The sequence below is a fragment of the Nannobrachium achirus genome (genome assembly GCF_963921795.1).
Source record: "Nannobrachium achirus genome assembly, chromosome: 1".
NCBI lineage: Eukaryota > Metazoa > Chordata > Actinopteri > Myctophiformes > Myctophidae > Nannobrachium > Nannobrachium achirus.
Window position 1 is genome coordinate 54,909,904 of NC_137810.1, and position 27,518 is coordinate 54,937,421.

The window sequence follows — 27,518 nt, forward strand, 5'->3', positions numbered from 1 at the left end:
TGTCTGTACATATTTGATCAGCACTACCTAGTGTGACAGTTTGCTTACACTTTCTATGAAGTCCCTGTATAAACATAATTCATTGCATTATAATCTGCTTATAAAAGTGTATACTAGTTATATCTGTAAGAACTCATATGTTGCTTTATAACAAAGGTCTTAACACAAACACATAAATAAGGTCAAGATCCTAATACCTCATTGCGACCGTAAGGTCGCAGTTTAGTATGAAAACCTCCACCGGCCGTCCGTCGGTCACACGTGCGGTCGACCGCACGTCACACGTGCGGTCGACGTGTGATGAGGTCACGATGAGTCATCTATGCCCAAATATAGATTTCTAGTAGTAATTGTTGGTCACTCTTGATGAGGCGAAATTATAGTATTGCGACCGTCAGGTCGCAGTTACTATCAAAACCTCCACCGGCTGCCTGTCAGTCTGTCTGTCTGTTAGTTAGTCTGACCGTCACGTCACACTTTTCCCCTACTCATATCTCCGGCACCGTTGCCCCTATCCATGCCAAACTTTGCACACACACTCCTTCTCCTCCTCATTTCTCACATGGCCCTCTTCTAGCGCCACCATCAGGCCGATTTTTGCTAAACACATTTTTGGACACTGCTCCTACAGATGTTGGCCTAAAATCACGCAAAGCCGTACACAGTATCTCTAAAATCATGTTACCAGTAAGACTCCCTAATCGGGAGATAAGCGACCGTTGGTCGCTTATCTCCACAAATAGGCCAAAAGTTTGTTTTACCAATTATCAAGACATACGGGCAGTTGACAGTTTGCCATGGTTACTCATTGACGTTGAATCTTGATGATGTGGCGTGATGTCATACAATACACAAACAAGCCCTACAGTATAAAGGGGCAATTCTTGCCAGGAAAGAAGCATTTCTTCGACTCAGACCTTATCGCCAGGGTTGGCTTATAGCAGCTGTCGGTAGGACCATATATGGATTCTGTTAGTGTGGATCTCCTAACAGGGCATCATCTGGGATACAATCCCTTTTATGCCCATATATGGAGATCCCTAACAGAATCCCTTTCATGCCCATATATGGAGATCCCTAACATAATCCCTTTCATGCCCATATATGGAGATCCCTAACAGCATCCCTTTTATGCCCATATATGGAGATCACTAACAGCTAACAGAATCCCTTTTATGCCCATATATGGAGATCCCTAACAGAATCCCTTTTATGCCCATATATGGAGATCCCTAACAGAATCCCTTTTATGCCCATATATGGAGATCCCTAACAGAATCCCTTTTATGCCCATATATGGAGATCCCTAACAGAATCCCTTTTATGCCCATATATGGAGATCCCTAACAGAATCCCTTGTATGCCCATATATGGAGATCCCTAACAGAATCCCTTTTATGCCCATATATGGAGATCCCTAACAGAATCCCTTTTATGCCCATATATTATGGAGAAATCCCTGCTCTGAGTATCTGACATCAGTGTGATGTCACCTGTTTATGCCCATATATGGATATCCCTGCTCTGCGTATCTGGTTGCTATGGTAAACAGTTGGTTGCTAGGGTAAAAAAACATGGTTGCTAGGGTAAACAGTTGGTTGCTAGGGTAAAACCATGGTTGCTAAGGTGGTTGCTAACGTACACTAACAAACCAGCAACAACGGTAGGTTCCGTACGGAACCATTGTTTACTTAGAGATGGAAGGATGACCTCCCACTTGGGTAATGTCGCCCCCTGGCGATCATTCAGAGAAACTACTTCAGCTCCCGTACTAACGTAGGTAGGAAGGGCCTGTCACTCAAACCGGAGTGACCCGCCTCCAGGCTATATAAGCCCCCGGAGGCGGAAGTAACATCCTCTTAATACCACTCTCTGCCACATTCAGTGAAACAGAGGGGCATTATGTGGGAGGTCATCCTTCCATCTCTAAGTAAACAATGGTTCCGTACGGAACCTACCGTTTACTGTCAAGATTCCAGGATGACCTCCCACTTGGGATTCTTAAACTCCCCTCTAAGCCACAACCTACTCTCATACCCCCACAAACCCCTCATACGGGTGAGCACAGCCCAAACGGGCGTGACCCATCACCCAGAAGGTCCCAGGCCCACCGGACCTGGGTGTGAAGGAATGAGAAAATAGAGAGAGACCCCGACAGACCGAAGTCCGCCTCATTCAACTAAATGAAAGGACAAGTCCGCCTTATAAGTAAGACACACTATATAAGGAAAACACAGGGTCCCCCCCAAAATACCCTAGGTGGCTACCTGCCCACCTATGGGAGGGGAAGATCCGACTCCTCTATGACGTAGAGGAGGCAGCAGCACCCAGAACCGAATGCGCTAGCGAAGAGGATTCGATATCCAGGTGATAGTAGGCTGCAAAGGTAGAAGGCGAAGACCAATTCGCCGAAACACAAATCTCCTGAACGGAGACTCCCTTTGCCAGAGCCCACGAAGTAGCCACACCCCTAGTGCTACGGGCTTTAAGTGCCGCCGGCACTTCCACTCCCGCACTAGAGTAAGCCAGCCTAATAGCATCCACAATCCACCTCGAAAGAGTGGGTCTAGACACCGGCTTTCTGACAAGAACATTGCCCATTTCCACGAAGAGCTGAGAAGAAGCTCTAGAACCAGCAGTCCTGTCACAGTAGGCCTTTAGCGCCCTGACCGGACAAAGGCAATTCAGCCGCTCATCCTCCACCGAGACAAACGGAGGAGGATGAAAAGCCAGAAGAACAACAGGCTCCTTAGGGACCACCATGTTCTTAGGAACAAACTTAAGATGAGGCTTGAGCAACACCTTGAGATCATTGTTCATAAACTGCATGCCCTCCGAAGACACTGAGAGAGCTTGCAGGTCACCAACTCTTTTGGCCGTGGCCAAAGCCAGCAAAAGAGCCGTCTTGAAACTCAAAAGTTTCAAAGACATCCCTACAAGCGGCTCAAAGGGAGCCCGACACAGGCCCCCCAGAACCACCTGCAGATCCCAAACTGGGAACAAAGACCTAGTCACCGGCCTCAAACGTACAACACCTTGCATGAACTTGATGACCTCCGGGACTTTAGAAGGTGCCTTGCCCGCCACCCCCAGGTGACAGGCATTAATAGCCGCCAAATACCCCCTAAGGGTAGAAAATGCCAGACCACTTTTCAAGCGGTTCTGCATAAATTCCAGAATTTCCTGGGCTGACGCCACATGAGCCACCACAGGTGGAACACGCGACTCACACCAGTCCTCAAAGGCATTCCACCTTCCATCATAAGACGCCCTCGTAGAGGGCGCCTTAGCACTCTGAATGGTAGCAACCACTTCAGAAGAAAAACCGGCTGCCAGCAGGTTTAACCTTTCACGTGCCAAACCCACAGGTCTAGGACCTGCGGGTCTTGGTGGAAGATCTCCCCCCTGGCCCGGCTCAACAAAGCCCTGCACTGAGGCAGCTGCCAGCCTGGTTCGCAAAGGAGAGGGGCGATCGCCGATCTCCACGTGCCCTTGTAGGGAGCCACCAGGAGCATCTCCAGACCGAACCTCCTGACTCTCTCCAGAGTGGGACGGATCATGTCGAAGGGGGGAAACGCGTACAGTAGACCTCTCGGCCACGTGTGCGCTAAGGCGTCCAACCCCAAGGGAGGACTGCCCTTCACCGCGAAGAACAACGGACACTTCGTATTCTCCGCTGACGCAAACAGGTCCGCCACTGGCTGACCGAACTTGCGAAAATCCGTCTCGCCACCCTGGGGTGGAGAGACCAATCCTCGTAGCGAGGACCTCCCCTGGACAGGAGATCTGCTCCGCTGTTGAGGAGACCCGGGACGTGTAAGGCCCTGATTGACTAGAGGCGCGACACGCACCAAACCGTCAGTTCTCGAGCCAGACGATCCAGTGGCAACGACGACAGGCCTCCTTGTTTGTTGACATAAAACATGGCCGTCGTATTGTCGGTCCTGACCAGAACGTGACAATGCAAAATCCAAGGCTCGAAATGCTTGAGCGCCCGGAGTATAGCCATCAACTCCAAATAGTTGATGTGACGACCCCTCATCTCCAGAGGCCAAAGCCCCTGCGCTGTGGGCCCCTCGAAAGTGGCTCCCCACCCACTGAGACTGGCGTCTGTCGTGATCGACATGTGGGAAACCACCTCGCCAATCGAGACTCCGCTGGTGAGGAACCCCTCCACCAGCCAAGGAGACAGGGCGATCGCGCAGGAAGGGGAAACCGTAACCTTCTTGTACTTCAAGGAGGGCGGGATCCCGAGGGATAACATCCATCGTTGAAAAGGTCTCATATGAGACCTGCCCAAACGCAACAGATGTACTGCGGAAGCCATCATTCCCGTCAGTACCATGCAACTCCTGTAAGTGACCACCTGGCCCACTTGAAAGGAGTCGAGACATTCCCGAAACCTGTCCACCCTCTCCTCTGAGAGACGGGCCGACATGTCGGACGAGTCCAGAAGGACCCCAATGAATGTAAGACGACGTGCTGGAGTCAGCATGCTCTTGCCGTGGTTGACTATGAAACCTAAGGCCTTCAGGTGAGCCAAAACCACTTGTGTGTGACGCGCCACTTCGTGGGCGGAGCTCGCTGAAATCATCCAAACGTCGATGTACGTCGCCAACCTGACGCCCTGCTGTCTCAGCGGGGCGATGGCTGCTTCGGTCACTTTCACGAAAACCCTCGGGCTCAGTGACAGACCGAAAGGGAGTACTGTATACTCGTACAGGTGACCCCGAAGGCGAACCGTAGGAAATTCCTGTGTGGGGGATAAACCTGAACGTGCTGATAAGCATCCTTCAGATCCACTGAACAGTGGAAATCCCCTTGCCTGACCGACCGTAACATGGTGGGTACAGTTAGCATCCTGAAAACGTATTTCTTCAGGTACACGTTTAGTGCCTTTAGGTCCAGGATGGGACGTAGCCCCCCCCCTTTTTGTGCACCAGGAAATAACGGCTCCAAAATCCCATGCGGGATTGGGTCCTGTCCAGCTCCACTATAGCACCCTTGCTTAGCAAGGAGCTGATCTCTTCTCTCAAAAGATTTGCTTTTAAACCACGCGCCCTGGCATAAATAACCCTGCTCGAAAGCGGGGGTATGTCTGCGAACTGTAACCTGTAACCCCTGGTTATCGTTCGAAATACCCAATGGCTCGGGTTGCATAACTTCCACTGGCGCGCGCAGCGTGCTAGCGTGTTTTGAGAGAGAGAAACCCCACCACTGTGCTTCCGTGACGGCGGAGCTATTTGGCGACTGGACCGGAAGCGGGAGACCTGCGTATCCGTATCCGGAACGACCGGATGCGGAGCGCAAGGGTTCAATAGGCCGCATGGCGGAAACACCTTCTGGTTGTACCGCTTGACTAGCGGAGCTATTTTGCGGCGGGACTGGAAGCGGGGAGCGAGCGAATCCGTATCCGGTGTCACCGGAAGCGTTCGCACTTCGCTCGATAGAGAGACAGGAAGAACAAAGCGATTCGACTGATAAACAGACTCGCCCACAACTAAAGCATTCTCCCCTGACAGGAGAGGAACTTTTACGTTTAATACCTGCTCTAAGGCCTTTATGCTTGTCCCTTGACTCGGGCTCATAGTAGGCCGACAGAATTTCTGACTCAAAGTTAAATTCATAGCATTGCTCACGCGAGGGAAAGCCCACTCGCGCGCATGAGGAACCACATAATTGTTTGACGTTAACATTACTGGTTGCTGATAAAACCTGTGATTGATTAAGGAGTCCTGACGGGACTTCATCATTCTTACAGGAGGCATGCATAAAGGAGTCATATTGTCGACGCGAGGGATATTCCACTCGCGCGCATGAGGAACCACATAATTGTTTGACATTAACATTACTGGTTGCTGATAAAACCTGTGATTGATTAACGAGTCCTGACAGGACTTCATCATTACTACAGGAGGCATGCATTTATCTTAGCCCCTGTCCTAAGGCCTTTATGTTTGTCCCTTGACGAGGGCTCATTAGTAGGCCGGCAGAATTTTGTGACTCATTGTTAATTCATTGCATTGACCACGCGATGGATATTCTCCTCGCGTGTAAGGGGAACCATCTAAATGTTTGACATAACATTACTGGTTGCTGATAAAACCTGTGATTGACTACAGAGTCCTGACAGGACTACATCAATTTTACAGGAGGCATGCAAGATGGAGTCGTCTGTGCAATAGAGTTGGACAGAAACAGACTTGTTCTTTCAACAGATTTATCTGGGACACAAGCGGCATATACATTGACATTCTCATTTTCATTTCCCCGACGCGGGGAAGGCCTTTATGTTTGTCCCTTGACGAGGGCTCATTAGTAGGCCGGCAGAATTTTGTGACTCATTGTTAATTCATTGCATTAACCACGCGAGGGATATTCTCCTCGCGTGTAAGGGGAACCATCTAAATGTTTGACATAACATTACTGGTTGCTGACAAAACCTGTGATTGACAAAGGAGTCCTGACAGGACTACATCAATTTTACAGGAGGCATGCAAGATGGAGTCGTCTGCGCAATAGAGTTGGACAGAAACAGACTTTGTTCTTTCAACAGATTTATCTGGGACACAAGAGGCATATTCATTGACATTCTCATTTTTATTTCCCCGACGCGGGGAAAATAAACGTCCTCGTTTGGGGGGAGGGGAACCGGGTGACACCACGGACCCCTGCCCCAACACAATCCCCCTCTACAATGTCCGCAACTAAAGCATTCTCCCCTGACAGGGGAGGAACTTTTACGTTTAATACCTGCGCTATGGCCTTCATGCTTGTCCCGTGACGAGGGCTCATAGTAGGCCGACAGAATTAGTGACTCATCGTTAAATTCATTGCATTGTTCACGCGAGGGATATTCCCCTCGCGTGTAAGAGGAACCATATAAATGTTTGACATTAACAATACTGGTTGCTGATAAAACCCGTGATTGATTAAAAAGTCCTGACAGGACTTCAACACTTTTACAGGAGTCATGCAAGATGGAGTCATCTGTGCTAGTGCAATAGAGTTGGACAGAAACAGACTTTGTTCTTTCAACAGATCTATCTGGGACACAGGAGGCATATACATCGACATTCTCATTTTCATTTCCCCGACGCGGGGTACAGAAAATAAACGTCGTGCCCACCACTCTATACTGGGGTCTGACAGAACCCAGAAAAGATTGTGCTTGTGTAACTTCCATGAGGATTGTAGCGCTTTAGTGAATCCAACATCTCCGTTGCAGAAAACCAACGTCCTCTGCCATCGCTCCACCCGCTCCACCCGCCTGACTGGCGGGTGGAGGGGCAGTTGAAGTGCTGGCGCCGCATGGGCCTTACCTTTCACTGTAAAGACAGGGCGAGAGCCATCCTCCTCCGCCATGTCCTCCTCCTTCTCGTCCTCAGAGTATCCTGAGTACGAACCCTAGCTCTGACTGGAGCTCAGGTCCGATTCGCGCCTGAAGGATCGGACTGTTTTGCTAAAGTTCACGTCGAAGGGGACGTCCCCGACGGTCACATCACAACGCTACTCTTTAGGCACCGCGCCCGTAGGAGAAATGGTCACCGGAGGGATATTGTTAGACTTCTTAGTCACCTTCCTCGCGGTAACTCCGCCAGACCCGCCAGCTCCAGTGACAGTGGAGCTAGCTGCGGTCGGCTGCACGGCAGGCGGTGTCTCACGTCGCTTGGCGCCATCTTGACCAAGGCGCGCTGCTGAACAAGCGGTGCCCCGGACGGCAGCGCCGCACCTTGACTATCGGTGCGGGCCGCCTGGGGCGGACAGCCTGGGCTGTAGGATCCAGAGCGTTAAGCCCTCCTGGTGGAGCGCAGGCTCCGAGGCCTGCCCTAGCCAGGTGGAACCGATGTACCATAGCGAAGCAGTGTAGTTAACGTTAACAAGGAAGCTGTCGAGCAACGAGCTAACGGCTAATGCTAGGCCAAACTTGGTACAGGCAGAAACATACATTCCCTCGGCAGAATGCAAGAGGGTTCATAGCGAAGCAGTGTAGCTAACGTTAACAAAGGAAGCTGACGAGCTAACAAGCTAACGGCTAAAGCTAGGCCACGCTTGATTCGGGCAGGGCCTGAACAAGCGGTAAGCAGTGTAGCTAACGTTAACAAAGAGCAGACGAGCTAACAAGCTAACGGCTAATGCTATGCCACGCTTGGTTCGGGCAGAGGCCTGAACAAGCGGTAAACTTCTTTGTTAAAGCAGTAGAAAACCGTCGGTTTAAGACGGGACAAGAATAAATATTCTTAGGTACGGGTTAATTCAACACTCGCCGGTGGGCGACTCCAATGCCACCGCTTTAGGCTAATGCGCGAAGAATAATAATACAAAGGCTGAGTTTCAACTTATCTGAATGTGATATCGCAGAGAGTGAAAAGAGGATGTTACTTCCGCCTCCGGGGGCTTATATAGCCTGGAGGCGGGTCACTCCGGTTTGAGTGACAGGCCCTTCCTACCTACGTTAGTACGGGAGCTGAAGTAGTTTCTCTGAATGATCGCCAGGGGGCGACATTACCCAAGTGGGAGGTCATCCTGGAATCTTGACAGTAAACAGACTGTTGCCAACAGCAACGTACACAAAGGTTTGTGTACACATGTGGTGTGATGTCATACTGATGCGGAGATATGAGCAGGGCAAAGGTGTGACGTGTGACCGACGGACGGACGGACGGACGGACGGCCGGTGGAGGTTTTCATAGTAAACTGCTCCCTGACGGTCGCAATCAACATAGGATATGTAGGGAGCAGCTACTACACTGTACAAGCTGAAGGTCACAGCTGCCAGCAGAAGAGTGGGCCTTTGATTTACGTTTCACACAGCTTAGTAGAGGATATCAAATGTTTTAGCCAATTATGCCGACAGTCAGGAAGAGGGAGTCAGTCTTGTCTTATGTACTCAACTCAACTCAACTCAACTTTATTTATATAGCACATTTACATGACAAGTCAACCAAAGTGCTGTACAGGTTAAAACAAAAGCAACATTGCAGTATCATACAAAACAGCAAGACAAGCATGCAGTAGGAAAATAAAAATAAAAATAAAATTACAACAAACAGACATTTAGCAGCAATAAGGGAAATCAAGTGTCACTAAAAGCCAGGGAGAAAAAATATGTTTTTAACAGGGATTTAAAAATAGCTATTGATTGGGCGGCTCTGATATGTATGGGCAAATTGTTCCAGAGCCTAGGGGCTGCCGCTGCAAAGGCCCGATCGCCCCTTGTTACTCTGTTCGTGGGTAACTCCGACAACAGCAGCTGGTCGGCCGACCTTAAAGCTCTGGCTGGGGAGTAGTTAGAGATGAGATCAGCGAGTGAAGGGGGTGCCATCCCATTCCTAATTTTAAAAGCATACATTAAAATCTTAAAATCTATTCGGTAGCGGACAGGAAGCCAGTGGAGCGAAGCTAGGACTGGGGTAATATGGTCGCGCTTCTTTTTGCCGGTAAGGAGGCGTGCTGCTGCATTCTGGATCAACTGTAGGCGTCTGAGTTGTGATTGATCTATACCGGCATACAGAGAGTTACAGTAGTCCAATCTCGATGAAATAAATGCATGGATGACCTTCTCAAGGTCATTACGGGATAGGTATGGTTTAATCTTTGCTAATAATCTCAGATGAAAGAAGCTAGTTTTGACGACAGAGCTGACCTGTTTATCTAATTTAAAGGCTGTGTCCAAGATGACCCCAAGGTTTTTTACAGAGGTGCGTATGTAGGGACTAAGGGGTCCTAGGATGGCAGGGGCCGGGATTGAAGAATCTAAACCAAAGGTGATGATTTCGGTTTTACTGTCATTGAGATTGAGAAAATTTGAAGCCATCCAGGATTTGATATCTGCCAGGCAGTTTTGCAGTAGCTGTAGTGGGTTATAGACTGTATTTTTGTGTTGTGACTTAAGAGGCAGGTAAATTTGAATATCGTCTGCGAAGCAGTGAAATGATATATTATGCCTAGTTATAATTTCTCCTAGGGGAAGAATATACAGTGAAAATAGAATGGGGCCCAGGATCGAGCCCTGGGGGACCCCACAGGTGAGAGGGGCTATATTGGAAGAAAACTCCCCGAGCTTCACGGAAAAGCTCCTATTGGTTAGGTAGGACTTGAACCATTGTAGGGCGGTACCAGTAATGCCTACTCTGTGTTCGAGGCGAGATAATAAGATATTGTGGTCGACCGTGTCAAACGCGGCCGTCAGATCGAGAAGCACCAGAACAGCTGGGATACCGTCGTCCACAGTTAAAAGGAGATCGTTTAAAACTCTTAAAAGTGCCGTCTCCGTGCTGTGGCCTGGTTTAAAACCGGACTGAAATTTCTCTTGGATACCATGGGTGGTTAAAAACTGTTGCAACTGTGCATAAACAGTTTTTTCGAGGACCTTAGACAAAAAAGGCAACTGTGAGATAGGTCTAAAATTTGATAAAACCGAGGGGTCCAGACTTTTTCTTTTTATTAAGGGCTGCACCACAGCATGTTTGAAGGCAGCTGGAACGCAACCTGTGATAAGGCATTTATTAATTAATGCTAAAATTGTAGGGCCAACAGAGCTAAAAACATCTTTGAGAAGGCGAGAAGGAATACAGTCGGATGGACAATTAGTAGGACGTAGGTGACTGACTATGTCCGACAGTGCGGAGAGGGAAATAGGATTAAAATTAGTAAGAGGTGCATGACATAGGGAAGGAGCATGGGAAAGCGTTGCAGGCGTAGGAGCTGACCTAAGGGTTGCAATTTTATCGATAAAAAATGTTAAAAAACGCTCACAGAGGGTGGTTGATGGCACAACGGATGATGTAGTGCAGGGATTAATTAGGGAATTAAATACATTAAACAGAACCTGGGGTTTATGGCAATTTGTTGACACTATGGTGGAAATGTGTTCGGTTTTTGCACGTTTGACCGCTTCCTGATAATCAGTAAGACAGCCCCGTAGGATCTCTAAAGAGACATGCAGTTTATCTTTTTGCCACTTTCTCTCTGCTTGCCTACAAGCTTGTCTAAGAGCTCGAGTTGTATCATTGAGCCATGGCTCATAAAGTGCCTTAATGCGTGTAGTTCTGAGAGGAGCAACAGAGTTCAAAATATCAGTACACGTAAGGTTAAAACTGGTAATTATTGTTTCTGCACTGAGATCACCAATGTCATTAAGAATGTGCATCGGTGAATCATTAAAAATGGCGGAGAATCGTGATGGAGTTGAGGAGTTGATTGCACGTGAACGGCGTGTGGGAGCAGATGAGATAGGCTCTGCACATGGAATTGAAACCGTGAATAAGACAGGAATATGATCAGAAATGGTTGAAGAAATAGGGGACAGTGTAATGGGGGAAACAGAAAGTCCATAGGACAAAACAAGGTCCAATGTATGGCCCTTTATGTGAGTCGGAACATTGACAGACTGAGTGAGATTAAAACCATCCAAAAGATTTAAAAAATCCTTGACTAAGGGTTTAGACTCGCAGCATACATGCACGTTAAAATCACCAGACAGAAGTATGTAATCATATTTCACCATGATTCCAGAGAGAAAGTCATTAAAATCATTGATGAAGTCCTTGTTATATTTAGTAGGCCTATGTATGTGTAAATGTGTGTGACTGTTAACAACATCGTTTCTTCTGAGGTCAAGGTTTGCTGATCTTTTGAGTTTCAATTCCGCTATAAACTCTTAAAGGAGTAGGTCACCCCCAAAATGACTTTTTTTCTATTGATTAGTCACGCCATGGAGACTAGAGTTCAATAATATTTTTTTAAGACAAAAATGTGTTAACAATAAATTTACCCCCATTCGTTCCAGATGGCATCCGGAATCAATGGGGGTTAAATTTACTCAAATCAAATTTCTGTCTTAGGAATGTGACAAAAGGGGCGCCCGCTGGCCACATGGTGCATACCACATACTAGGCTATGATGCCTGCTGGTGTCGCCGGTTCGATTCCCGATCCGGACGACCTTTGCCACATGTCATTCCCCATCTCTCTCCCCATTTCCTGTCAGTCTACTGTCCTATCAATAAAGGCATAAAAAGCCCCAAAACAAATCTTTAAAAAAAAAAGGAATGTGACAAAAAACAAAAAATATTATTGAACTCTACTCTCCATGGCGTGACTAAGCAATAGAAAAAAAGGCATTTTGGGGGTGAACTACTCCTGTATACGTAGGACTAAGGAATGCCAAGAAATGAATGGAGAAATTGATATAGGCCTATATGTTCACTGATCACAAGTGACAACTTTGATAAGTTCCTGTGTAGGTCCTATAGGATTTTCTGATACTAGTGCAGGCGTTTCGGGCAGTATTTTGATGTAATCGTGCACTTTATGAAAGAAGCATGAAATTTGGCACACAGTTAGAACATGCCATATGGAACATTTCTGGCTATAGGGGCATCGCAGATTTGTCTTGGGAAACTTGTGGGAGCCAATTAAAGTTGGGCTCTCATAGACTTTACTATACAGTAAAATAATACAAAAAATAAATATGCTTTAAGTAGCATGTAAGGGGTCAAACTAGGTGTTTTTCATGATTCTGAATCCAATGCAAACATTTGTTTTACAGGAAAAACATTCCTTGGGCTAAAAACGGACACCATAAAAGTGATAAAACTATGGTTTATTGATGAGTCATCACTTTTCACAGTTTTTTGGCGTCCGTTTCTCGGAAAGGAATGTTTTTCGTGCAAAACAAATGCCTGCATTGGATTCAGAATCCCGAACAACACCTGGTTTGACCCCTCACATGCTACTTAAAGCATGTTTATTTTTTGTATTATTTTACTATATAGTAAAGTCTATGAGAGCCCAACTTTAATTGGCTCCCACAAGTTTCCCAAGACAAATCTGCGATGCCCCTATAGCCAAAAATGTTCCATATGGCATGTTCTTACTGTGTGCCAAATTTCATGCTTCTTTCATAAAGTGCACGATTCTTGCCTGAAACACTATACGGTCTCGTATCAGAAAATCCTCCGGAGGGCAGTAGTGGTCTTCTTTACTTGAGTTGTTGTCAAATCAGTAGTTTATGACCACATTATCTGACTGTATATATGCACTATTTTACATGACAGGTTTGCAGTCTTTGGTGTACAAACTCTAGCCTCATAGCTACTTTCAATGTATTGTAATGCAGCACAATTAACTGACCTGACAGTGTGCAAAGGATCCAGGAAGTCAACGTGGACGTTGATTAACCACATGTTGACTGTGAGAGTGTGAGCTATTTTCACAAGATATTTTGGCTTCGGGTACAAGCGGCCGAAATGAGTTTTCTCAGAAGGGTGGCTGGTATCTCCCTAGGGTGAGAAGTTCAGTCACCCGAGAGAGACTTGGAGTAGAACCGCTGCTCCTTCACTTGGAAAGGAGTCAGCTTAGGTGGTTCGGGCATCTAGTACGGATGCCCCCCTGAGCGCCTTCCTAGGAAGGTCCTCGATGCACGTCCCACTGGGAGGAGACCCCGTGGCAGACCTAAGACCAGATGGAAGGATTATATCTCCAGACTGGCCTGGGAACGCCTCGGTATACTCCCAGAGGGAGTGGAGGAAGTTGCGCAGGATAAGGAAATCTGGAAGTCTCAGTTGGAACTGTTACCCCCGCGACCGATTCCGGATAAGCGGTTGAAGATGGATGGATGGATGGATGGATGGACATCACCAAAATTGCAAATAATCCCCTTTTTGCTGATAATCTACCGTTCTGCAGAATCAACATTCAACGGGTGGGATTACTTTGGCATGAAAAAGCAATTGATAGGGCTAGCATTTACCCTGTTGATTGGTTAATGTGGGCAGCCACATAGACATAAAAGGGCAAATTCAATGTTATATCCTGTGCAGGTACCATGTTACCAATGATACCAATACTGAGGCTCTGATCCAGTGTAGCAGAGCTTTTCCATTTAGCCAACATGCACAATAGCAGCACCCTTATTCTGTCTGTTTACCTGAATGGAACACACCATTAAATAGTAGCTATAATTGCCAACACGTGCAGGATGTAACATTACCCTATTAATTTGTCAATATGGCTGCAGTGAAAAAGTTATACTGTGCACAATATTTTGCATGTGTTGTTCTTCTTGTTCAGTGGGAAAGTATGTGTATTAATTTATAGCAACGATTGGAATGGAAAAATCAAAAGCACAAGCTATGTGCCCCCGATGGCCTACTTGTCTAGGCACATATACATAGGCTTTGTGTAGCCTGCAGCGGGTCGCTGGTTCGATTCTCAAGCCAATCCAGGTTTGCTGCGTCTCTCTCCGTCTCTATCCCCATTGCCTGTCCATCTACTGTCTGTCAATAAAGGCATAGAAAGCCCCAAAACATATTGGAAAAAAGGGCACAAGCTATGTTTAAATCAAGTAGTTGGAAACAGCCCAATTGTCCTATCGTAACCATTAGTTTACAACTGGATCAATGTTAGAACTAAGATTTGCAACGGTCCGAGCACTTAAAGATATAGTAGTTAGCCTCTGAAATTGAGCCAAGAAATGTAAGTTATATTGGCATTGATATACTGTATAGAGTCCAAAGTGTCAAATCATGTCCATTATCCAACATCTGAATACTGGACAAAAACTACTTGCACTGTTAAGACGTTCTAGACACCATTGTAATAGACATTTTGAAATTCCACTGGTTTTCAGTTCAAACAGTGAGGTTTTATTTACTTCCAACATCGATGACAGAGCAATGAGATGAATTAATGAATTGGAAGATAATAAAAATGGGGGCTTAAATGTATTGTGTGTCAAAACTTTAGCCCTGGCTTGCAGAGGTTGATCTTGCATGTGACGGGGAGCTGTGATCTCCCCTGTGACTCAGAAACAAAGTCAATGTTAGGAAATGGAAAGCAATGCATGTGGAGCAGATACAAGTAAGGGGTTAGAATTAGTTTTATTATTATTACTTGATAGAGCAGAAAAAAACCCAAAAAACAAACATTTCTTGTACACTTTCTTTTTCAACAGGGTTGCAAATTGCATTTGACAGTGCTGGCACCCCAAGAAAACGGAATGGTGTTCTCGTTGTCAGACAGCAGCAACAGGCAGTAGTCAGAAAAGCACAGGGTTACATTAAGCAGGGCACGGGCACTGTAGGCTTGCAGACAATGTGCAATACACAGATCATCTGGAATATTGCAGATACCACTTTCATAAAGAAAGACTTAACTAGTGCACAGATGGCTGAATTCATCCGATCTCCGTTCACATAACACATATTTTTATTGAGAATTGTACACTGCTGCACCGTCCTCAATGTAACCCTGGTTTATTGAGAGATAAACCACAGGACGTGAAATAATATATATAGACCTACAGTGTGTCATGTCCTAGCACAAAGCCTAATCGGCTCTCCACACCAAGCACTTTAACTATAAACATATTGTTTTAAAAATGGCTCCAACTCCACACTACAACTATAACGTAAGTATAGTGTAGCGTATGGTGCTTTTTGTGAATGGCCCTTAATGCTACAGGCACTGCAGACAAGTAGGGCCCCAGTTCTTTGTGAAATTGTATCCGTTACAACATAAGGAATGGGACATTGGGAGACAAGACCCCAGGGTTTCTGGTCATAAAATAATGGGTGATGATGATCAGCTCGATTGTTTGAATGTAAAAGGAGATGGAATATAGCTTGGTGCAATTAAAAACAAACTGCAGACACCTTCCATACTGACAATGTCCCCTGTCAGTACAATTAATGGCCGGATCTGAAATTTGGACGATGATCACACAACTCCAGATGTTCTCGGCGGAACAATGCCTGTGTAAGAACATGATTTACAACACAAATTAAATGCACTGCTTTTTGTTTTATAATTACCAATTCATTTTACTTGTGTTCCTGCTTTTCTTTGTGAGAAAGTCAGTGTAGTGTGAAAGTGGTTGAGAGTACAGCAACTGAACATCCTCTATGACACCTGAACAAGACGACAATACTCTGTTCTAAAAAATAATAATAATGGAAGTTCTGTAGGCATAGAGTATGTCACTGCTATATATTAGAGATTTTATTTTCACCACTAGCTTATCCTGTGCTGCTGCTTATAGAACCACAGCTTACGTGAAACGGCATAGATAGCTCATTTTAAGGATCGGACATAAATCATACACACTTCAATGTAAAAGAAAGACTAATAAATCCATGTCATTTGTTGCTATAGGGGGGTTTTTGCATAACTACATTCTGAAAGCTGTCCAGCTTCTTTTAGACCAATTAAAGGGTGCTTAGGAACAACTGGACACACAGGAAAAACAAAGTCTAAAGTGAAGAAGATCCATTCAAACTCAGGGCATAAGCGTATATCTTAACTAACGTGACCCTATAAATAAACCCAGAGACAGAGTTTGTCTATAGAAGAAAAATAATGCACCACAACCTATGACTAAAAGCAAATCAATGTCATAAAATATGACATTACTTACACCCTCTCCGTTTAGCATGAATTCATCTTTATATCCAGAGAGGGTTCAAATAAAACTAGAAGCCTTCTAGTAGAAGGGATTCCATTTGGGCTCCACTAGTTCTTTGGAAGGTTTTAACAATATTCAAGAAGAATACTCCTCCAAACATATGGCCGTGTTTTATCTTTTTTTTTTCTTTTTCTTTTTTACATTAGTCAGTGAAACCATAATCTGTATTTTAACTTCATCTTAGAAAACTCTTTAAAACTAGGCTAAAACACGTAACCCAGCAGATGTAAAACCACCTCAACAGTAACATTAGCCTTTCAATTCAGGCCTCAACAAGAGGCCACTTCCAAAATATCAGGGAGCACAATATCTCAACACAGTATATGACTTACAGAAGAAAGAAGACAAAAAATTCTAACATTCAGCCATACAAAATGACCCGACACACCAAGTCTGCTTCTCAACTACACACCATAGGTTAAGGAGAAGAGGCCATCTGTGTGCGGATAGAGAATATTCTTTTTTTTTTCTTTTTTCTTTTTACAGTCATTTGATTATATTCATTTTTGCAAAGCTGAAGCAAGTTCTTAGTATTTCGTGGATGGTCCTCAAAGCTCCACCACAATCCCTGCCATGAGGTCTTAAGTTAAGTTCGGTCCTGCCACCGTTTTGGGCCTGAGTCCAAGCCATCTCAGACTGGAGAGGAGTAGGAAGTAAGGCGAATCATTCACGGTGTGTATGTGTGATAGTGACCCTCTGACTGTCTGAACCAGAGACAGGGAAGGGCAGTGACCCTGCAACAACTCTTGGTGCAAACAGAGTTAAACTGACATACTGGGAGGGAAAGGAAGGAGTGGCGACACTAGTGAGGTCTGAGAATGTACTATTATGTGTCCATGTTCAAGCCTTCCAGTTACCCTCAGTCCTTAGGACAATACAGTAATCCTTGTATCCCAGAGGCCCGAGTTGTCTCAATATGTCTCCATATCGGGATGAAAGGCTCAGAAGAAGAAATTAAAAAGAAAGATGGTGGCGGAAAGAGCAAGGGGAGAGGTGGTGGAGAGACTTTCTTTCTCCTTTTCTTTCTTTCTTTTAAATCATTGGTCAAAAAGTCGATCCTCCCCAGCATAGTTTTTGGCAGGATGCAGTGTCCGTTAGGTTGATAATGAGAATGACTATTATTGATATCATTAATAATGGGAGGGGTGATGATGGTTAATGGTGGGAGTAAGGAAGCATGTTGTATTATTTCCATGTGTTGGCTGTCTGGGAGATGGAGCGGGAAGGAATCATGTCCAGCAGGTACTCTCGTTGACGCTCCACAGCGGAGGTGGTCTTGTGCGCAGACAGGCTGGGATTCACGTAGGCCATGGTCACACCTGACAGAGAGAAGCACATTAGACGGTCAAAACCTTGAAGATCTACGTTATAAGCTCTCTATTTAACACTTCTGCTGCCTCTTACTTTGAAGGGATGAATTTTCCTTGGTGCCGCGCCGCTTCCTCCATAGGCCGCCGCTATTATTTTTGAAGGACCGGGCGGGGTTGTTTTTGCGCCGATGGATTATCACTTTACTTCAACGTTTACGTCATCTAGTCAAATGACAGTGTGTCTCTATGAAAGTGTCATGGCCGCGCCCAGCCGAGTGCAGTTTGTACTGTAAACCAGCAGCGTTGAGATCAAAATGTATTTCTTTGAGTAAATGAAGTCTCTTTATGGGTCTCTCAATGGATTTGCTATGGAGGAGCTTTACGTCACGTGCACGCCCAACGTGCGTTGTAAACAAATCGCGGACATTACCGATGCAAACTGGACCGGAGCGACGTACAGTAAGTAATAATACTTTTAATGTATTTACAGTAACAGTGACGAGGTGACCCGTCAACGGCGTCATGGTATTAACCCTTTCGTTGATGAGCCGAGATGTCAACGGCAGCAGATGTGTTAACAGTGACAGAGATTCATTCTAAAAGGGCCGTTTCACAGTGATATGAAAAATAAAATACTATATGAACATTCACCCAAAAAATAGGGGGCAATTTTAAAACCTTTCACCTGTTGGACAGGCTGTTTGCATGATTGCAGATAAAAAAAGCTCCCAACGGTGGGGGGACCATACACCTAGATGTAGTTTCCCAGATGTCAAGTGTGTTTGTATAGCCCTTAATCACAGTTACAAACAGGTTTGCAGGCCCAAACTGAAGGAAACAAAACAACATCCCAGAAGAGCTTACAGAAGAGAACCCAAACTAAGATGACTAGCGTACACAAGACTGAGATAGTGATAGCATTTGTATAGGTGAGATAATAGCAATCACTCATAAATTGCAATGGCTCCGATTAACTATGTGTTGCCACAGAAAGCTAGTTTCGGACCATATGCACATTCACAAGAGATCATAGAAGACGAACATGTGTTCATTATAAAAAATATATGTGCATTTCTTCCCTGCAAAGAAACCGTATATGGTGTGAAAAAAAAATGAATTGGTGGTACACCACTACAACTGACAAACATCACTGTTTAAAGGACAATAGAAAATAGATGGTGGAGAGAGACAGTGTTGTCCGGTCTGATTTGAAGTCTATAAAAAGATGTCACCCCAGAATAAAAGACGCTGTTACCTCTCCCGACTTCTGAGTTTAGGACATGAAAAATAAAGACGTACAATCTGAAACTATAGGGATACTGACGTAAGAAAGAGCAAGGATTGGTGAACGAGAGGTGACTGTGAAAAAGGAAGGCAAAAGGAAGCCACCTTAAGGTACTGTGAGAGGAAGCGACAGACAGGCCCATGAGGGAGACGGAAGGAGTGAACTGGTGGCGGAGTGGAAGAGTGTTCTCAGGCTATAGCCCTGGTCTCAACATTTATCTACCTGTGTTCCCGCCGCTCTGCTTCCTCCAGGCGGCCATGTTGGCCTGGTTACTGCTGCTGGTGGCGCTGACCATTGCCCCCTGCTGCAGCGGGCGTGCCGCGGCATGCTTACCTGGCCTGCTGACCAGCCCGGCCGCCGACACGGCGCTCTGCAGCTGGGAGGAGGAGGAGAAGGAGTGGGCCGTACCACGAGAGCTCACCACAGACTGGATGCTACGGGACAGCTGACCGGGACTCTGGAGGGTGGGAGGGAGAGAGAGAGAAAGGGACAGGAAATTAAGTCCCTTAAATCAGTGGTTCTCAACCTTTCCAGGCCGCGACCCTCAAAATAATCATATTTTAACTGGGGACGGGAGACACCCCCCCCCACACACACACACACACACACCCTGAGAGTTGAGGCATTACATTTTGTATAACACGGTTCTATTGTGAAAATAGCCGATCTACATGCTCACAGAGCATGTTTTCACAATTTCTTCCTCTAATATTTGACAAGTTGGCCAATGTTTAATTTGTCATTTTAGAGGTATTAAAAAGTTCTTAAATTGTCACTTTAGAAATTAGCAGCACTCACCTGTTTGATTGTGGAGTGGTGGCGAGAAACGGGCGTTCCTCTATGCTGCTGTTGCTGCTGCTGCTGCTGCTGCTGCATGGCAGCCCTGACTTGTTTGTACTGCTGGGAGACCAGCGCATGCTGCTCGCTCTTGGACAAAGAGGGGGAGGAGGTGGTTTTGGAGACGGAAGGGGATGAAGAGGCGGCCTCTCTAGCCTGTTGGAGGATGCGCTGCTCGATCTCCTGCTCCTGTTGGAGGGCCTTGACAAAGGCTGCCTTCAGCCTATTGGTGTGCTCGGCTTTCAGGGCTTTCTTCTGATTGGACGACATGCACTGGTCACAGAGGATGGACCCGGCCTTCTCTTGTCGCCAGCGGGAGGTAAAGTCTGTCTTACACTGAGCGCAGGTGTGGGGCTCTTTGGGGAGAGTGCTGGCCAATGCCGCAGCCAGGCCCACATTACCTGTGTGATAAGAAAAGTGGCTCAGTTGTAAAGCAGCTTAAACTCAAGATTCCATTAGAGCATAGGTATTCAACACAGGGTCCTCAGAGTTACTACAGGGGGGCCACCAAATCTTGTGGGGGGGGGGGAGCATTTGTGGAAAATAGCCGAATAGCTGACCAGCTATTTTAGGCAAAGAGATTTGGTGTACACTGTACACTGAAAAATAGCTACAGAGCCAAAGCTAAGGTTTACTATGTATTGAAGGTTTACACGCCAACATAAATCCTACATATTAATAGAAAAGATAATGTGTAAACAAATTAACATGAATTTAATGTGTAAACAAATACATAATAATTTAATGTGTAATCAAATAAACATTAATTTAATGTGTAATCAAATAAACTGAATTTAACACAACACTGATGATAGAGCTGTCAAGTATACAGTATAGCCAAGTTTAATCTGTAACACAGCGTTGAGACGATACAATATCTCCACGATAGGCCTTTTCAGAGGTATCGTATATCGTTATACAATTGAGGGAGCCTTGGTAAAAAAATCCTGTTTAATCGTTAACTCATCTAGTGCCATTCCCGAGATATCTCGTGAAATGTACTCGAGTATCTGTAGTGCCATTCACGAGATATCTCGGGAAAAGTAATATATTACTGTAACGGCGAGTACATTACCGAGAAGAATGGCCGGCGGTCCGGAGACGAAATCCGTCGCTGATTTCGCATCATCACGGCTCCACGAGCACAAAATAGTCCCATCCATAACATTGAGGTGGACGGGGGATCTCATCTTTAATGTCCATTATCTCAAAACTACACTTTAGAAGCTAGGATGGAGGCAGATGCTCGCTTATGTTACACAGTTATAAAAGCTCCCGGTCGGCCATTACACAACTCCACGTGGACACGGATCGGTTCCGGCGCACGACCCGATGACGTCAGACCGGAAGTGATTGCGCTGTGGACTTCTGGCCTTCAAAATAAGATAACGGCGGTGATGCCAGCCTGAAGGTGGCATCGTGGACTTTATAATCCGTTAATTTCATGGGCACTAAATGAGTTAATACAGAGATTCATTGCAGAATTCAATTTAAACCTAATTTTGCTGAAGACAGTACTTTCGAATATTTACTACAACCCGGGGCGGGCAGTTTGTTAAGAGTGAAGGGGCTCTACCCACCTCTGCCGTGAATCTCCAGCAGTTTCTGTACCACCTCTTCCAGCCCCAACAAGTAGATGAACTCATTATTGGCTGCCGATGGGAGGAAGTTAAACTCTGGGGCAGACGGTTTGGGAGGAGGGATTTCCAGCAGGGTCTTCTCCAGCTGTTTACGCAGAGCCAGTTTGGCAGCTGCCTGCCGTGCGGCCGGCGACTCATTGGAGTTGGACGACACTGGCGAGCCCTTTAGGTTGGTTGGAGAGGCCTGGACAAAAAGCACACGTAATGTTTTTCTAATCTGGTTATACAGACAAAAGGAGGGGGATTCACAACTTGTATAGGGGGCTTTATTATTGCAAATGCAGTACCAAATCATGCAAGGGTTGCCCTGGAAAACAAACATTAACTAACAGGGAAACAGCTGTTAGCAGAACAGCTAGTCTACAAAAAGCACCAGAGTTTCTTTTAATAGATTATTAGGAGTAATATTATCGTTTTAACTCTGCTGGTGGTGTAAACATTTCACCGGATGTTTCCAAGGGTTTCACATCAAAACAACGTGTCCGAATAACCTAAAATGAACAGAGCCTATTCAGACATAGTGGATACAGAAAGCGAGCTGCAGCGCACAGGTGGCATTGGCCAGACTAATGGTCTTCAATGAAGACCATGGTTATGGTTAGCAATGAAAATGGTGTTCCACAAGGGTACTGGGTTGTGTTCTCACCTGGGGGATGTTAACCATGACATTGGTGTTGGCCACATTAGCCACCCTGATGAGACCCTGCTGGATGATCCTCTGGCCCTGCACCTGGACATTGGGCACAGAGGCCCTGGGAGCCAGCAGCAGGGGCGGAGGGCCAGAGCCACTGTGCTGCTGTTGATGCTGGCGCAGACTGGCAATCTGCTGAGGTGTCACCGCAATGGGCTGACAAAGAAGCAAAAGCAAGATGAGAGAGCAGTGGTAAAAAGGGCAGGGAGATGAACAGATCAAGTCAGCTTTATTTCATTGGTATAATTCAACTGTATGTAACAAAAAGTTTAACTTTCTGTAATCAATGAGCATTATCCAAAGATGGTATGAAAGGCTAAACATTCAAGTGGAATTGGAATACAAATAAAGAAAATCAGACATTATTATTACAATTGCCTTGTAACAATTATCATCAGTCATCATCAGCTGACACCAACCTGTGCACCTCTGACCAGGGGAGGCATGATAACCTGGGAGGTCTGTTTGGACGGGACATGCTGCCCACCCCGCACCAACGGTGGAGGGATCACTGTGCCTGAGCTACGACCGGACACCTGAAAACATAACATCACATTACTTCTAAAACAATAAACGCATTCTCCAAGCTGATGCAACAAAAAACTCTAAGTAGCAAGTTATTACACCTCGATTTCTCTCCTCTTGTGTTATTAAAGAGGCATATTCAGGTCAGAAAGGAAGACACAGGTACCCATGCCTGTGTATACTAAACCAGCACACAACTTCATCCATGGTTTTACTTGAATACCACAACTAGAGAATCTACCACTGAATATTGTAGCTAAAATAGACCCGTGTGGGAGAGTTTGCAGAGACAATAAGCAGCTGTAGTGGTAAGTAGGTGTTCACCTGGAGGGGTCCTTTGCCTGGTGTGATGCTACCTCTTACCAGAGGAGGAGGAGTAGCCACAGAGCCAGTCGACTGGAAACAAGAAAACAAATATGAAGCGTGAACAACACTCAGGGGTTGTTCGCTGCCAAAACATTTCACAGAGGCTTAAACAATCAAACTAAATCAACAGTGGAACTTGGGGCAGGTGGTACCCCCTTACGGCTAAATACAGAAACGTCATCACAAGGCCCAAACAAATAAAAGTAAGACAGGCCTCATACCAGGATGAGTCACCTTACCACGCAAAGCGGTACACGGTATCTCTAAAGTCATGTCATCAACATGGATCTGTCCCATTTCCCATATTCCCTCCTAATTGGCTACTATTGCCTTCTAAAGTTTGTGTATGCAACCTGAAGGTCGCTATCTCCCGACTAGTCTAAAGTACCATGCATAGTAATACATAAGGACCGCAAGTCTACACTAGAAACGGAGGGGGAGAGTGATTTAATCCGTTAGCTCCGTAGGTCTGTCCGTTTTTGTCTCTGTACGTAACCTTACGGACAACACGCAACCAGACGGATTAAAACCGATAAAAACGTACGTACGCATGAACTACCCGTGGCGAACTTTTGTCAACCGTGGTAGTAGTGAGGAAAATTACTTATAAGACAGCGGTTCTGAAACAATATGTCCCAACAATAAATATATTTTAGCAAGAAACGGGACAAAAGGAACGTCATTGCAACCACTGGCGAAGAGGACGTCTCGACTCCTCACAGGCTCAAACGGCTATATTGGCATGAGAAAACATACACACAAACGCGCGCGCACACACACTCACACCTCCAACAGTGAGACGGGTGCAGTGCACTGTTTTGTTATTATTAATCAGTCCGGGTGGTTAAATCTGTACCCTCGCGGAGTTGCATTTACAGCGATAATGTTGCCGACAGACAGCAGCTGCAGAACCAGTCCAGACTGTTACCAAACATCACGTCGGTCGTCGGGTCAAGAAATTCTGTGGTTCTACATATTTTGGCTAAATAAAAATGCTTCGGTTTACACGTGTGTGCTGTGCAGAACCACCTCCATGTGGCGTGCGGCCCAAACGGGAGCAGAATTGGAGCGGAGAGCGGTCGGTAGGGGTGGGCGATATGGAAAAAGACAATATCACGATATTTTCTCAAGCTGTATCACGATACACGATTTCATCACGATTCTTTTTCATGTTGTTTTTTTTGTGGTTATTTTTCAAGTTACTTGACAAAAACTAGACTCTCTGGGTTCCTTTTGGGATGTCTAAATTGAACTTTACAAGTATGTAACTGACAGTATACAAATGAATGGTAAATGGTAAATGGTGCATTTATATAGCGCTTTTTATCCAAAGCGCTTTACATAGATTGTGCATTACATTCACCCATTCACTCACACATTCATACACCGGTGGCGGAGGAAACCAATGCAGGTCCCCAACCTACTCACCGGGAGCAATTAGGGGTTCAGAGTCTTGCTCAAGGACTCTTCGACATTAACTCAGGGGGAGCCCGGATTCGAACTGGGAACCCTTCGGGAACCCTTCGTTCTCTAATAACGGTTTCTCTACCCCTGAGTTATGCCGCCCCTGTAAAACCAAATGGACCCGTAAGGGTCCATTTGGTTTCATTTGTATACTGTCAGAGTTAAGTGGAGACCTTGACATTTTAAAGTTTGAGAACTACTGATTTAGACAAAAATTAGGTTTAAATTGAATTCTGCAATGAATCTCTGTATTAACGATTAAACATGATTTTTTTTACAAGGCTCCCTCAATTGTATCACGATATATAAGATACCTCTGAAAAGGCCTATCGTGGAGACATTGTATTGTCTCAACGATAACTATCACCACATCGCCCACCCCTAGCGGTCGACACGTAAATAACGTAGAGAGGAACTATGCATGTCGACGGATCTACCGTACGTACTCTCTCGCCCAAAACCGTACACAAAATCAAGCATACGTAACTATAAACGCCCGGCCCTTTACTGGTCTAGAATCAGTCCTTAACAGGTATAATCAAACTCCTACCCTGTTCTGTGCGTGTCTGCATGTACCTTCTGTACGGCGCTGTCCTTCTGGATCTGGCTCTGTCGGAGTTTCTTCAGCAGCACCAGCTTGGCCTCTTGCAGTCTCAGCTCCTCCTTAAGCTGTTTGATAATGCGCTCCCTCTCCTCAGGACTGCTCTTCTGCACACGTACACGCATGTACACGCACGCACACACACACACACACACACACACACACACACACACACACACACGCACACACACACACACACACACACACACACAGAGACAGAGGATGTTCAGATTCCCTGGGGCTGTCCGATTTATCCAAGGTGTTGGGAATATCTTTATGGATTTCTCCCTCCGACAGCACGGTTGCACCATTTTACAATGTGGTGTCTATCAGACACACGTGAAGTTCAGAATCAACTGTCGTATCACGTGATTACAGGTCTAAGAGTGGGTGAGATTCTTTTTTTGTGCAAGCTCTCAATATTTGCAGCTACAAAGAAGTGTTAGAATAGAGAAGGAAAATAACAAAATAAACATGTCACGGTGAAACTGAATTCTTATTGATGGAGCCGGTTGACCTTTTAGTAACAGACTGATACATCAAAGTTCATAAGTAGCCATTGTGTCGCCAAACACCAAGGACGCATTCATCCTGATAATAACGTCAGCTCATACAAATGTGCACGTAAAGAAGAATGCTAATGTTTAAGTAACCTTTTAACAAGCAACACATGTCTGACACAATGGGTTGACATCTCAATTATGAGGCTGTGATGAGATAAACCTAAGGTTAACTGTCATTTATGCTGTTTAACATGTTGCCTTGTACAGAAAAGGTTAACAATAGCAAAACAAGATGATAGAAACCATCTACATTTTGCCTGTGTGGTGGCAGATTAATGTGGCATTTCCCATGTACTGATGCAGTCAACAAAACACCAGTATTTATTTTGAGCACTTAATTGCGAGTGTGGCAGACATTTTTGTAGTTATTCTGCTTCTGCATTTTAGATCACAACACCCATCATCAAACAAGGCTTGGGATAACACCTTTTTGATGTATAAGAGTTATGACTGATGTGTATGGTCGTGTTTAGATCAATGTGCGTTTTGTATACATTCAACGGTCTTACCATAAGTTTATCTGTGTCAGTCTTCACGAAGCAGTGCCCATTCATAAGCGGACTGGAAGGTTCGTTGTCCGACAGCACAATCACATCGTCTGGTGACGGGGGCTGCCGTTCTCTTTTCACGTCACTGAGGAGAAACAAACCAAAATCATTAATATTATCATTACGAGCTTCACTAAGATGCGACTTCAAAGTGTGCATACTCCTATGCAGCAACTTGTAGCTTTGTACTTTGTCCAGTAGATGGCGTTAGATAAACATTTCTGTACCATCTTGGGACAGATGCAGAATGGGACACATGAGGAGGGCAGATCTAAAGAGATCAATAGTGCTGTAATGGCGGCGTGGGGAGTGAGAGCCTCACTACCGTGCTTCTCCCCCTTATCTTCAGCAAAGGGCAACGCAGACGGCCCTCCCACTCCCTCTTCTCCGCTACAGATAGCAAGATCATAGTCACGGACTGCGTGCGAGACAAGGCCAAAGGGGAGTTGCTCTTTAAAGGGTAGTTGTGAAGACACGTACAAATCCTTGATAAAAATCAAGACTGGTAGCTTTCCAGTGTGGTTTTCCTACAGTTTGAGGAGACCGAGGGGGACGTGGCAAACTATATGCATCCTCATTATGTGTAGAGGAGTTGTGTTGGAGATTCTATAAGTGGTGGTGAAAAGACAGAAGTGTGTTCGCTTCCACCAGAGTTCTTGTAAAAAGTAGAATCCTAAGGATTAGAAATGGTTGTATAGATGGTGGAGAGGGATGGGTTAGGTAGGCTATGGTAGCATTTCATAGGAAATAGTCATTTCAGAGGTGTAAAAGATAAAGGTATGTTTCGCTGGGTTCAGGGGGTTCATGGCTGCATGCCTGCTGGGTTCAGTGGGTTCGTGACGTGCATGTATGTTGGGAGTCGTTATGTATGCGTGCATTTAGCAACATGGAGCCGTTATGTAATTGTCCAGGGCCTGTTAAGCCAGGGGCGTCGGAACTCTGCTTAAGGCCTAGTCTGACTACCACCCAGGCAGGGCCTCCACCCCTCCCCTCCCAGAGAAGGACCTTTAGGGCCTAGTGGGATCGGCTCAGCCTGGGCCTCGGTTCTTCCCTCCCTCCCGGCGGCTGACACCAGAGCCACAGAGCAGAGTGGAGCACGAGTCCGCAGGACACACTGGAGAGAGAGGGTGACAGGGTGGGGGAGGGGAATACATGGCCAGGAGCCAACCTATTGTGTACACATTCACTCGTTCACCCACTGAGTCCGTCACCACTTTGCCC

At 45.8% G+C, this 27,518-nt stretch overlaps 1 protein-coding gene across 4 annotated transcripts in view; it reads right to left on the minus strand.

Annotated features, from left to right (window-relative positions):
* Window positions 1-14,874: 14,874 nt before the first annotated feature.
* The window catches only part of gatad2ab (GATA zinc finger domain containing 2Ab), a 48,169-nt gene continuing 35,525 nt past the window's right edge, over window positions 14,875-27,518 (minus strand). For all 4 annotated transcript variants that reach the window (XM_080734806.1, XM_080734808.1, XM_080734807.1 and 1 more), the window contains 9 exons: window positions 26,259-26,382; window positions 25,162-25,293; window positions 23,080-23,151; window positions 22,650-22,766; window positions 22,186-22,386; window positions 21,480-21,723; window positions 19,861-20,300; window positions 19,285-19,519; window positions 14,875-17,786 (listed from right to left, as the gene is read on the minus strand). In XM_080734806.1, coding sequence (XP_080590932.1) covers window positions 17,653-17,786; window positions 19,285-19,519; window positions 19,861-20,300; window positions 21,480-21,723; window positions 22,186-22,386; window positions 22,650-22,766; window positions 23,080-23,151; window positions 25,162-25,293; window positions 26,259-26,382 — 1,699 coding nt within the window. In that variant the 3' untranslated portion in view covers window positions 14,875-17,652. The remainder of the gene's footprint in view (window positions 17,787-19,284; window positions 19,520-19,860; window positions 20,301-21,479; window positions 21,724-22,185; window positions 22,387-22,649; window positions 22,767-23,079; window positions 23,152-25,161; window positions 25,294-26,258; window positions 26,383-27,518) is intronic.